This window comes from Pseudorca crassidens, chromosome 9 (genome assembly GCF_039906515.1).
Source record: "Pseudorca crassidens isolate mPseCra1 chromosome 9, mPseCra1.hap1, whole genome shotgun sequence".
Taxonomy (NCBI): Eukaryota; Metazoa; Chordata; class Mammalia; order Artiodactyla; family Delphinidae; genus Pseudorca; species Pseudorca crassidens.
Genome location: NC_090304.1, coordinates 25024971 through 25038808, shown reverse-complemented (window position 1 = coordinate 25038808; position 13838 = coordinate 25024971). Strand labels below are relative to the sequence as shown.

General features: G+C 47.4%; 1 protein-coding gene across 3 annotated transcripts in view; it reads left to right on the top strand.

Annotated features, from left to right (window-relative positions):
• KIAA1549L (KIAA1549 like) overlaps positions 1-13838 on the top strand; it is a 280665-nt gene that overhangs the window by 250226 nt on the left and 16601 nt on the right. For all 3 annotated transcript variants that reach the window (XM_067749478.1, XM_067749477.1, XM_067749476.1), the window contains 2 exons: positions 9890-9987; positions 12554-12702. In XM_067749478.1, coding sequence (XP_067605579.1) covers positions 9890-9987; positions 12554-12702 — 247 coding nt within the window. The remainder of the gene's footprint in view (positions 1-9889; positions 9988-12553; positions 12703-13838) is intronic.

Sequence of the window (13838 nt, the reverse complement as noted above, 5' to 3'; positions counted from 1 at the left end):
TGAGCCTTTGGGGCAGGGACACTTGTGCTTGCGTGCGGTCATCATCACTGCAAGGGTTTGTCCTTAAGTCGGCAGGTGCAGAATTTCTGTTTTGTCTGTTCACTCCAGGGTGATCAGATCATGCTGAATAAACTCACAAAAACTACTTTATTATTAAGAATATTAACTTACAAACCTGCAGTGAGATGCTGAATGATCAGGTGGGCCAGAATACTTGTTTCCTGGTCTTTCCTGTTAATGGTCTTTCGTTAAGTAAAAGCCAATTCAGGGGAAGTACGACATTATCAGAAGGAGAACTGGTTGGTATTGGCGTCATCTTCCTCAGTCTGTAATATGCAAACCCAGAGAGCATAGTCAATAAAGGAAATAGAGTGAATGTGGGACCTCTTTTTTTGCATCCCATTTTCTGAGATATGGGTAGAATAAAATGCAAAATTCTTAATATAATGTTTAAGTTAAAATAGAAGACTTTGGGGCAATGCCCAGATCTCAGCAATAGGAGTTGGCCTCTGCCATCATGGAACTTTTCTGAATCTGTTCAAGAAGCACTGCCTTCCAGAAGAGTGTCAGCAACTCGGGGGCCACCACTGGCCATGCTCCCATCAGATGAGATTCCAAATATCCTTTTTTTCAGAAAGAGTTAGAAAAATGCTCACTGAGCCTGGCAAATCTGTTACTTTAATATACTTTCCCATGACAGTCGTATTATAGTTTCCACAATTACAGTTTTCTTAACTAATTGCCCATTAAATTGGTACTCTTCTTTATGGGGAAAGAAAGGATTTTCTCACTGAGATTTAGAAAACACTCTAATCTTACCACATTTATATCTACCTCTTAAAGTGGCTGTCCCCTGGGGAGAGTCACCTGTATCCACTCTATACTGGTCCACACTGACTTCAGTGTCATTGGCTCATTCTCGTGGCTCATTAACCATGTCCCCGAATTTTCCCTCAGCCCAGAGTGGAACGGCACTCGCCAGCTGAATGACCTTAGCCAGCGATCGTAACTCTGAGTCTCGGATCCCTCAGCCATAGAATGGTGGCGAGAAGAGGGCTGCAGCGAGGAAGGGATGATAATTCGTGTGAAATGCTCAGCACGGTCCTGGCATTTAGTAAGCACCTAACACGTGTTAGCGGATATTAATCAGAGTGCTTCATATGGCGCCTAGCGCATCAAATTACTGGATAAATGGTAGTCATTGTTATAAAAATATTCTCTTCTTTTCCCTGGGTTCCACTCGTTATCTCCCTTTCTCTGACAGTTCTGAGAGTACATCTTCTTTTCCTTCTACTCTGTTACATTCTTGAAAGAGCATGCTCTGTGCTCAGGGAAGCTTCACTTCTGCTTAAAGATGATTCTCAAGAATGACTGGGCCCCTCTAGCTGGAGGCCAGATTCTGGGAATCTGTGAAGAAATCTGGGTTTCAGAGAGAAAAGCTGAAATAACGGGGTTGAGTCTTCCAATGACAGGCAAGAAGATGCCACAACCCACATCCATATGCCTCCATTTAACAAAACCATCTAAAAATGTCATTGTGGGAATATGAAAACTTGGATGGTTCTGTTTGTTATAATTCAGGGTTGGCAGTTGTGCCAGGAAGGGCAGAAACATTAGCATCGTATACTTAAAAAAATGAAGCCACCAAAAAATGGAAGTGGACTGAGAAATAACACAGCAGAGAGATGGGCCGTCAAACTGAACAACATCAAAGGCAGTTCTTTCGTTATTAAGGTTTCCTTTTGCCAACAAAAAATGAGGTCCTTATTTTAATGAAAAGAGAAATGGCTAACAATACACAGTAGCAGTGATGATTCTTAACCCAAGCTCTTGCCAAGCCCTCTGTGCTATGATAATGTGGAAATCAATGGACAGGGTGGCAATTTAGAATGATAACTGTGATTACTTTTCAGCTTCCAAAAAGGAAGCGCTCTGAGCTCTGCTGTAGGATAGTGGGAAGCCGGTGGTTCTAAATGCACTCGGCCAGGCTGATGGCATGTACATCGTGGAGAAGGTTACTGCTGGCAGCTGGGGATTTCTGCACTGCAGTTCAGAGACCCTTGATCATATTCTACCCCTTGAATCTGGGAGGAAATTGGACTTGACACCTAATGACCAATCCAGTTTTGCTAGCAGCTGTAATGAGTCTGTGCCAAGGGGAATGAAAACATCCTACAACCTTCCTGTTGGTGTCGGGGATTCCGAGAAAGGGATCGGGGTGAAAGCATCTTCCCCACTAGAGGCCTTACAGATGCAACTAATAGTAATAATAATAGCACAATACCAGCTGCCCTCTCTTGCGCTCCCGCCGTATACAGGACATTAAGCTAAGTGCTACTGTCTCTTCTGATCTGACACCCACCCTATGAAGTCAACATTACTATCCCCGTGTACTCCATGGGAAACTGAGGTCTGGAGAAGTGAAGAAACTTGCCCAAGCTGACACAGCTCGAAAGGGCAGAACGGGGTTAGAACTCAGGGCTCTCTAACTTCAAAGCCCATGCTCTTTCCACCCTCTGGCCAGGTGAGCCAGAGGATGTCCTAGTCTCTGATGAGAACTCAAATCTCCTAAACTTCAGAGTGTGATCTTATAAGGAAGCTTATCCAGTTTGATGGGATTTTGTCCATTCCTATCATTGCCCCTTGTAGGAGAGACATCGCCATGAGGATGGAATTGAGAATAATATTACAGCCCGTTTTCCTCCTCTCCCCTCAAAAACAAAGCAAAACAAAACCAAAAATCCCCTTCTGAAACCTTCATTAATGATGAGATATGCAGGCATATCAGGCAGGAGTTTGCATCCACCCCAACACTTGGCTTCAAGAAACGTTGCATTTCTTATGTTTCTCCAAATCAAATTTGAATCTGTTCTGAACTCCCATCTGGCCAAGTTTGGTGGGCCGGGAAAGGAAGGGGGGAGGGGGAATGGGAATTCAATGTCAGTTATGCACAGAAGTCATTGGCAGTTTGCTGAAGGTGGAACAGCGGGAGAGGGTCTACCCCAAGCAGTGTTGATGGGTGCTTAAGGATGGAGGAAACCCACCAAACCGAGAAGGTATCTGGAGACTGAAAAATGAGGCAGGTAGCTCCATTTAATCAATGGATCAGTGTGTTATAGGGTAACTTACATGCGGGGTGGAGCATGTAAGGATGGAGCAGATGGCGATCCAGAAGCATTCACAGGCTGCGTTCCACACCACAGAGGGGCTACTGGGACAATTTTATAGTTAACCTGGGGTATGGGGGTATGTGCTTGGAGACAGGGAGTGCATTCCTACATCAAGACTTATGGTGGGTAATTAGTCTTGTGGGTGCGGGGACTACATCATGAAGGTCTTTATCATTGTTTGGAGAGTAACAGAGCATAGAGGCCACCTGGACCTAATGGTCATTAAATAATATCTATTAACTACAAAGCCCTTGACGGCAGAGAAGTGATTTACCACACAGCGCAGTCTTGGGTAGGGTCAGTGGAAGGACAGGAGGAACTGAACGGGTCCAAGATGGCATCATTGTCTGGCTAGCAGCCAGACAATGGAGCGTTGCCCAGCTCCCAGGAGTCCACGAAGGTGGGTCGCTCTGTATTACCTGGGACAGCCTGGGCTGGGGCTGTTTGCCTTTGGACTGCCCCAAGGAAGCCCTCCTTGAAAACCAACAGAGTACCCAGCATCTGGCAAAGGCATACCCCTCTAAGCTTAATCGTTCGAGTGAGTAAAAACCAGTTTGTACAGGAAGGCTGTGTGGAAAGGGAGAGAGGGAGGGAGGAGAGGAGTATGTATCTTAGCTCACAAACTCAGGTGTGCAAGACACGTAAGTTTATTTTCCTGTAATCTTCCAGCGCCAAAAGTTCAGTCTCAGTTCAGGGTTTCCGTCCCCACCTCTGATTAAAGCTTAGTGTGTTGCGGGGGCGGGGGAGGGGAGCTAAATGGTGCAAAGCCTGGTCAGGGTGGGGAGGAGGCTTCAGGACTTGGTTCCAGTTTGCTCTCATCTAACTACTCATCTGGCTGACGTCCCAGAGAGCTGCTTGTTTCCATCTAGTCTGCAGGTGTTAGTCCGGGTAGAGCACAGCTGTGTCCTGGTCCTCCTGCTTAAAGCTCTCTCCAGATCCCTCCTTCCCGTCCTCCCATGCTTGAGCCTTCTCTCTCCCTCTCTCTCTGCCTTCCCCGCTCTCCCTCTCTGTCTCTCTCTTTCACGTGCACGGGCGCGCACGCACACACACACCCTTGCCCCTCTCCCCTCTCTAGCATCTTCCTTATATTTATTCTCTCCTCACCTCCCCGCCCCCCTGTGCTCCCAGATTGAGGCGCTTCTCCAGACCCATCAGCATCGAAGCTCTCCTCTTCTTCCTAACCTAAGGGTGTTTAGAGGGCAGAGTGGTCTAAAAGTACCTCACTTCTTCCAAATCTCTTGTTTTGGCATCAGCCTTCAGCCTTCAGTGCTCTAAGGGCTTAGGTTTTTGATATTCAAAATCCTAAATGCTTGCAATTCAGTAGCTTGGACTTTCGAAATGCCAGTAAGAGTTGGCTCTTGGGCCATCTTTAGTGGGGGTGGCCTTCCTTCCCTGGGGCAGGAAGGTGCGATGCCCTCACTGCTTGGGGCAGGGGAAGGGCCCTGGATTCAAGGAACCGCGGTGGCAAAGTCTTGGTTACTACAATTACTATATCAAAATATTATCTTGTCTCAAAAGGAAGAGAATATCATTTATTGAGTACCCACTATGTGCCAAATGTCATATTAACATATGAAATGGGTCTTCTAAACAGCCTTTGAAATGGGGGTGTGATTCTGTTACTTTCATCACTAATGAGAAAACAGACACAGAGAAGGTAAGTTACTCGAGGTCAAGCAGCTGGTAAAGATCAAGCCAGGATTCAACTCCAGTTTTTTGTTTTTGTTTTCTTTTAATTGGAGTATAGTTGTTTACAATGTTGTGTTAGTTTCTGCTGTACAACAAAGTGAATCAGATCCAGTTTTGTCTGACTCCAAACCCCTGCCCTCTGCATCACGCCACCCTTAGCTCAGAATTGCGAGATAGCGCCCTTAACTGGCTATGTGATTTTGAACGAGTCAGTTCACCTCTCTGGGCTTCCATATCTCCCTGTGTTAAGGTAAGAGGTGTGGTCTCCTGCTCTTTCCAACTTGAACCTTCTATGATTCCCAGGGCCTGGAAGCCTCAGCGTTGCTCCATCAGTAACTCCTGGTGAACTGACAGATCAAGATAAGCACTGGGTTTGCACCATGGGGTCAGTCTTCCATTACAGTGCCCTCTGTTTTCAACTAAATAAGAACTGTCCGCTGGAAGATTCTACTTTGTGCACCAGGATGTAAAGTTATTTGTAGCTGCATGCAGACTTAGACACTTGTTGTGCCCGGAGCAGTACTCGCAGGGTCAGCACGGTGCGGTGGAAGGGGCACCTTGCAGTGGAACCCAGCATTGTCAGCAGGCCTGGAAAGATTGGCACGTTCGCTCTGACCTGAGGCTGACTTGCTGTCACAGGACAAGGGCCTCCAATGAGGGTGGGGGGCTTTGGCCTGTTGTTCCTCGTGCTCCCACCAGTGCAGAGCCTGAGACCCCTGACCTGTGCCTCCAGCTGCAGCCTGCCCCTTTGACTTGTCACCCCTCTAGTGCTACCCCTTGAGGTTGATCTTCACCAGATTCCCCCTCTGGATGGATGCATATGCCCAAGGAGGGTCCAGCACACAGTGGGTCTCACCCGGGCTCATTCTCCACTGGGTTTGCTAGAAAGAATGGCCCTGACCCACCCCCTCGCCCCCTGCCCAGGGACATCAGGACTGGAGCTTTGAGCAAACTGTGATCACCTTCCCTTCTACTTTTACAACCAAACCTCTGAGCCCAAAGAGTGGCCTATTCTTATCACATCCAGGCTCCTTCCACCTCAGAGACCTGAGAGCTATTTATAAAGACTGCCTGCAGTTCTGAGTGTGTGATCTCCTTTCTAGCCAGAGGCCAGGGATCCCAAAAGATGGTGTCCTTGGGCGCCAGACTGGGCCCCTCACGGCCACTGTCACAGAACTGGAAACTTGGAACTAGGTAACAGTTTTGAGCAATAGCTTCTAGTGGGATCCTAGTCACAAAGCAGCCCGCAGGGAGCCAGGTTCCAAACACATGGAAAGGGGAGCCAGAGTGCGAATCCAGGAGGACTTAGAACTATGGGGAAACCGCACAGGGGGAGGTAGGAAGACACTCCTGGGGGGATTTTCCTCAGCCATTAGCACAGGGCACAGGTAGCCTTTCTGCTTTTTATGTGGTCTCTGTGGCTACAGGGAGCCCTGAGGATACAGACCAAAGGAGACCTTGATCTCCTGTGTAGTTTTGCTTTGTACCTGGAAAAATCATCCAAAGAAGGAAACTCCCTTGGTACTTTTTGTCAAAAGTTCAGAACTTTTCATCAATTCCTCGGTGAACTGTTACAAGACAGACATAAAATGCATTTTCTTGGCTGGAAAACTGTGTTGACTACAGAATAAGCCTTCCAAGAACCAGGGATAAAAATAAGTTGTCTGTCTCCTCTACTGATATCATGAGAGGCCAGAAGAGAGAAGAGGGGCTATACACCCCTTTCTCTGTTTTGGGAAAGACATATCCTTACTTGTTGGTTTGTTGATAATAATGGAATGCAAAGCTAGAAGGACCTCCGGGACAATGATTTTCAAACTCTGTAAAACCATAGGGTTCAGGGAGGTCCCCAGGGTGTCATCATGCAGGTAAGCAAAGGGCCAAAGTCACCTAGGCATCCCTACCCCCAACTTCAACCAGAGCAGTTCTGCTTTAATCTGGTGATGTATTCGGGTCATGTCAGAATGGTTTCATGGCTAAAGAAATGTTTGTTTGGAAGCTCATGAACTATTCCAGTGCCGTATTTCACAAGGAAAACCAAAAACAGAAAAATGAGATGCAGAGAGACTGAATGACATGTCCACAGAATGTGAATGGCTGAATCAAGATGAGAGCCTGGGTCTCCTGACTCCTGGTTCACTCAACATTCATTCAACAAATAGGTATATAGCACTACTAGGTGCAAAGCACTTTGCTTGGTGAGGCGGGAGAGCCAGGATGAGAAAGATGCTCTTGCTGAACCGCAAGGAGCTTAGGATCCAGTGGAGCTTAAGATTTTGGTTCCCTGAATACTACCTTGGCATACACGCTGGGTTGGCCAAAAAACATCTTATGGAACATCTTACGGAAAAACCCAAACGAACTTTTTGGCCGACCCAATAGCTTACTGATGCTAAAAAGGAAAATGCAGCATGGTGATGTCGCTTTCCATATTGATTCAGCCAGTACCTCTAGATTTGGGCAAATGTTTTTTCATTCTTGTTCTGGAAAATTACTGTTGCTGATACATTTCTAGGTTGACAGTTATTTTCTTTGAGCACTTTGCATACCATGGTCTTCTGGGTGCTGTTGAAAAGTCATCTGTCAGTCTAAGTATCATCCCTTTACAGGTGATATGCCTTTTTTTTCCCTCTGGCTGCTTTTAAGACCTTCTCTTTGTCTTTGGTATTCTATCATTTCACTACAGTGTATGTAGGTGTGTATTTTGTTTTATTTATCCTTCTTATTATATATTGTACTTCCTAAAATGATTATTTATTTCTTCAGTTCTGGAAAATTCTTAGTCATTGTTTCTTCAAATATTGTTTCTTCTTTCTCCAACTTTTCTCCTTTGGGACTTTGATTAACTGCATGTTAGACCTTCTTATTCCATCCTCTATATCTTTTACTTCTCTTTTATATTTTCTATCTTTTTTTATCCATTTAATGAGTTTCTTTTAATTTTTTTTTGAATTTTAGTTTATTTTTTTATACAGCAGGTTCTTATTAGTCATCGTGGTACATATATACAGTGGAATATTACTCATATTAAAAAGGAGCGAAATTGGGTCATTTGTTGAGGTGTATATTTTCTATCTTCTTGTCTCTGTGTTTCATCCTTAGTAATCACAATTCCATTTTCTAGTTTATATTTCTTTCCATCTGTGATTACTTAATTCGCCTATATTGAGTGTTTTATTTCAGTAATGTTTTCACTTCTAAAAGTTCTGTTTGTTCTTCTTCAAATCTGCTGGATCATTTCTGATAATGTTTCTGTCTGGTCAGTTATTAAAACATTTCTTACCTTGTTACTTTCCATTTTGTATCTGGAAATTTCAAACTCTAAAGTCCTTTAAGGTCTAAATTTGTTGTTTTTTCTAACTTTCACTTATGTTTTCTGGTGTGTTTTCTGATATTTGATTATGAGCTCCTTTTTGCTTCATCTCAATCTGTGCCAATCCCGAGAGCCTAGGTTAGGAATATCTCTTCCAAAGAGGACTTACAGTTGCTTCTGCCTGAGCCTGGGAGCATTACCAACCTTCCTCCCTGGGAGGAGCCGATGTTAGCCCCTTCCAGGTTGGCTGTAAGGGTCTCAGTTTCACCTGCCTCACCTTGCCCTATCCCAGGCTTGATCTCTTAATTGATTACCAGTATGGCATTTGTTTTCCAGGCAATCCCACCTTTCATATTTGTTTGCTACTCATTGTTTCTACCTCTGATTTCAGCTCACAGTTTTTATTTTAGTTTGCTGAGATGTGAGAGGGATGGGGTGGGTAGTGGGTGGAGTCCTTAAGATTTTCCTTATATCCTGCAATTCCTACATGCAATAAAAGCCAGGTGTTATCCAGAATCTACTTGTTATTTACTGGGGAGGCCCTTATGAGTAGGTAGCCTGCCATGATGCTGAAGGGAGAAGCCCTCATTTGGTTTAAAGAATCCTGTGTATGGATTCTCTCTGCTGCTACTTTCTGTCTGGATGCCTTTAGGTTTACAGCCCTATGATCTTGTTCCTCAAGAGATCTGGCAGGCCTTGATACCTAAAGAAAAAAATGAATGAGAAACACAAGCCAATCTTTGTCTTCGCAGAGAGCATTTCTAGATTTTCTCCTGCTCAAAGAGGCTGTGGCCTGGCTGTCTGGTCCTGTCTCTGACCATTTTCCTTTTCTCCCCTCCTGTGTTGATTAAAGTCTTCACTTTTGTGGCATTTCTGATCCGTTATCTTTGAATAGTGCTTTATAGATCACAACATACTTACACATACACTCTCTTGCCTGATCTACTTTGCACCCATGCCCTCTGGGCAAGGTATCCTTGTCCCCATTTCAGAAGAATACACTGAGGCCCAGAGAGGTCACCTGACTTGCTTAGGGACATAAAGTCTATTCATCAGCAAATTAGGGCCTCCACCCATACTTCCTGGCTCCAGACCCATTGCTTTCCCCCACTAAACCCACTTTCCATGAGTGAGAAAGTAAACGCAATCAATGATTCATTCCTTATCTAATATTTATCACTCATCCATGATATAACAGGCACTGTTCCAGGCATGAGGATGCAGCTGAGAACAAATCCCTTGCCCTCATTACAGTCTAGTTTGTGGCACATAATAAGTAAGCAACGATATAATACCAGAGTGACAACTGCTATGCCAAAAAATAAAACAATATGGAGACAGAGTAAATGGGGCTCACAGGGAATATGGGGCTGGATGAATGAAATGAAGGAAGGAGCCACGGGAAGGACTGGGAGAGAAGCATCCCAGGGGGAAGGAGCAGCATGTACAAAGCCCGAGGCAGGAAGGAACTTGGCAGATTCTAAGAACAACTGAAGGACTCTGTGACTGCAGTGGCCCAGCAAAGGGGGGAATGGTGGCAGATGAGATAGAAGAGTGGGCCGGGGAACATGTTAAGGGAGATCGAAGGGGAAAGTTTGAGGAAAGAAGGAAAGTCTAACCCTCGGAAGTTTGCTTCCCTTTTAAGTAAGAAGAACCTGTGTGTTGATGGGCACCGGGTTTTAACACATCTCCCTCTATTTGCTCGTCTCTTTCACAGGCCTACAGGTTTTCCCAGCTTCCTGAAATGGTCATGGGCTCTCCCCCTCCACCTGTGCCTCCGCGGACTGGCCCAGTGGCTGTCGCTTCTCTCAGGCGGTAACACATTCCTTTCTTTGCCTTATTTGGAATATTTGCAGAGGATTGGGTCCTGTGCGCCCCTCCCTGACAGATTTCCTTCCTGCCCTGCCCCATTCAGGGTGCATCACCTGTACAGACAACCATGTGCCTGGGACACCCCAAGTACCATGAAGGAAGGGAGTGGGGGCCACAGAGGGTTGACCTACTCTCTTACCATTGAAAACTGAAAGTCCTGTAGAACCCACAATTGAAAAAACCCAAGGTCAACTGCCCCATACCTTGACCTTGAACATCTAAAACTTACTCCAACTTGGGCCGTCACAACAGCCGCCTCAAGTCTGGGCACCTCCTGCCAGGTGTGTGCACCCAGAAGGCCCTTTGTTATTGAGGGGTAGTGTCCGAGAGGCCGGGGAGCAGCATGTCTAGGCTCCTGCCCTAACTCTTGACTTGCAAGATGGAGAGGATGAAAGCCCACGAACTTGGATAGGCCAGCTGTGAAACATATATTCAGCAATCTCTTTGCTCTGTAATAGTATAAAAAGCACATGTTTTAAATAAAGATAGACAAGAAACAACAGCCAAGAGCCCTGGGGGAGGTTGGAATAGTCATCATGTCCAAGGCCAGGAGAGACACCCGTGCCCTGGGGCCTGTACGGGCCACTGCCCTGGCCCTCCTACCATAGCTTCCTCCAACATGCTGATCACACACTATTTGTGGGCCACAGGTCTGAACTTTGTCAAAATGGTGAAAAGAAATGAGTTTTCCTCAGAAACGACCTGCCTTCATTTCCAGCAGTTTAGGATGCCGAGCTGTGTGTAGACACCACCCTTTGACCCCAGTCAAGCTTAGGGTGGGATGGGAAGCGGCAGACCAGGGTTCCACCCTAACCTGCCAGTAACGCGCTGTGGAACTCCAGGCACATTGCCTCACCTGTCTGGCTCCTGTTTCCTTATCTGTAAAATGAGGGCACTGACCTAAATGATCTCAAAGGCTCTGGGAGTCCTCAAAGGTGGCCGAGCGTACAGAGCAGAAGCCAGGGATTTTCCTAGGATGGTTTTCTAAAGGAGTAGCAGATGCCTGGAAACAGCCTGTGGGAAGCCAGGGCTGTGGGGGTGAGCAAATGGGAGAAGGAGGGATGGAGAAAGGAAGGGAGACCCTATACTACTGAGCCCCCAGCAACCCACCCTGATGTGTAGTTTAATCCTCACAGCCTGTGTTTGACCCTCCCTGGGGAATAGTTGCTCCTGAGGGTTCTGGATTGGAGGAGCTTTTCAATCAGTCGTTTGAGCTATGTTTGCTGAAGGCCAGCACCTATTTCTTTTTTTTTTTTTTGCGGGTTCGTGGGCTTCTCATTGTTGTGGCCTCTCCCGTTGCGGAGAACAGGCTCCAGACGTGCAGGCTCAGCGGCCATGGCTCACGGGCCCAGCCGCTCCGCGGCACGTGGGATCTGCCCGGATTGGGGCACGAACCCGTGTCCCCTGCATCGGCAGGCGGACTCTCAACCACTGCGCCACCAGGGAAGCCCCAGCACCTATTTCTTATTTCTTCTCTCAACCACCAGTCTCCTCTCATGTCCTGCACCGTCTGTCATCCTTGCCAAATACCAGGAGGTCACTGCCCTCCTTATGAACCCAGAGGGTTAGACCAGGGAAGAACCTTTGAGATGGAGTCATCCTCCCCTTTCATTTTACAGATGAGGAGCTGGGGCTCAGAGAGGAGGCAGCCGGAACCCAGGCTCCCAATGCGCCTCTATTCTGCTCTTACTGTGACAGCCTGCCTCTGCTTAGAGGGTGGCCCTGTGGGCTGGCAGCCTTTGCCTCCCTGCACTCTAATTTTAGGAGAGCCCGAAGTGCCTCTACCAAAGGGAAGGCAGAGCCTGGCTACAGCACCCTTTATACTAGGGGGAGAGGCCCGTGCCCTCACCCCAGCCCCCTCTTCTTACATGGCTTTCTGAGCTATAAGTGGAGAGAGGTGTTAAATGCGCCAGATTCTCTGCTTGCCTGTGGAACTTAAAAAAAAAAAAAGTGTTCTTTCATTCATAATGCCCAGAAAGTACTAGGCTCCTGCTTCCGGGAGCAGCCCGAGCTTCCCAGAGCCTAGGGCTTCTTGCTTCCTGCCAGTAGCAGCAGGGAACGCAGTCCCCGCAGCCCTCCAGGGTCTCGGTCCTGGTGTCAGGAGGGGGAGTGGCGGCGCACTCCAGACAGAGCCTTCCCATTGGCTGCCGATGATGTCATCACCTGCTAGGTCGACCATCCCCAGCTAAGACCCAGCGCTAATTCTTGGCTCATTTTTATGTGGAAATTAAGTGTTCTACTCCCCAGAGACATGAGAGTCACCCTCAGGGGAGCACTGACCTTGAATATCTAAAAATGACTCCAGCTCGGGCCACCGCGACGGCTGCTCCAGGCCTGGGCGTGTAGGCCCCCTTTGTTATTCGGGGGCAAACCCAGGCCTGAGGACCCCGCCGTCCTGGGGCTTGGAGGCCGAAGCCATCCTTGGCCGTGATCTGCCCCGGGAGCCCCGCCTTGCCCAGCCGGCCGCGGTCCTGGGAGGCGGCTAAGGCGGCCCCTTTCCCCCCCGCAGGTCCACCTCGGATATTGGCAGCAAGACCAGGATGGCCGAGTCCGCGGGGCCTGAGCCCGCCCAGCTGCACGACAGCGCCTCCTTCGCGCAGGTGTCCCGAGGCCCTGTGTCTGTGGCGCAGTTGGATCAGTCGGCTTTAAATTACTCAGGTGGGCAAGAGGAGAAAGGCCTGGAAGAAGCCCGCGCCCCGCACCAGCCCCCGTGCTGTGCACTTTGTCTTCCCCGCTCTCCACCTTCTACCCGCCACCGTCAGGAATCAAAGCAACTGTATTTCTGGATCCCCTCTGGACTTCAGTAGCCCTGGCTAGAAGAGCTACTGCTTTTATTTCTTAAAAAGATCTGAACTCTGACAAAATATTAAGATAGGTTACGGTCAGGGTGGATGTTCACATTTTGCCAGACTTAAGGCCTTTTCAAAAATGATTATATATATCTTTAAAGCATTCCAGATACAACTATCCACTCCCAACTCATTCCCCTTCTCCCCAGAGGTGATCACAGTCTTTAAGTCATGGGCTTTCAGTCCATATGTATCTCTATACAATGGTATATGTTAATGCTTTGTATATTTTAAATTTACGTAAGTGATGTTAAGCTGTACCTTTCCTTTTGCACTTTGTTTTCTCAGCTTAACATTGTTTTCAGGAGTTCTCCAGGTTGTTACACACATGTTGATCTAGTTCACTTGTTCACACTGCCATATGGTATTCCATTATGTGACATGCCACCATTTATCCTATCCCCTAGTGAGAGACATATTGGTTGTTTCCAGTTTTTTGCTATTACAAACAATGTCAATGAACACAGAGGTTTGAACATGCCGTAATGGGTTTTTTCATTTATCCAAACCATACCTTTTAGACTAAAACTGCAAACACCCGGTTGTCAACACTTACTAAAGCATACTGTGTCCAGAAATGCCACCAGTGAAATCTATTCCTTTTGGTTCCTCTTCTTGGCTTTTGAAAAATACCCATCCTCCTGGGAGGAAAACACCTGGCACCCCAGCAGGTCAGGGGTGTTGGGATGGGGATGGGGGAGTTGGTGAGGGCTCGGCAAGGATTGTGAGCCATCACTTCTCTAGAAAGCTAGGTCTGAGTCCCAGCAGGTGATGCCTCCACTACTGTCTGGACAGGTGAGCAGGGCTGGGGCTGCAGGTGGAGATGTGATGCCTTCCCATCAGCCCTTCCCCCAAGGCCAGAGTCCTCCCATTTCCGAGCTTCCCCCAGCTTGTGCATATGTCAGCCCAGTGGGCGAGGTGCCGGCCTAATCTCGCCCGTACGTC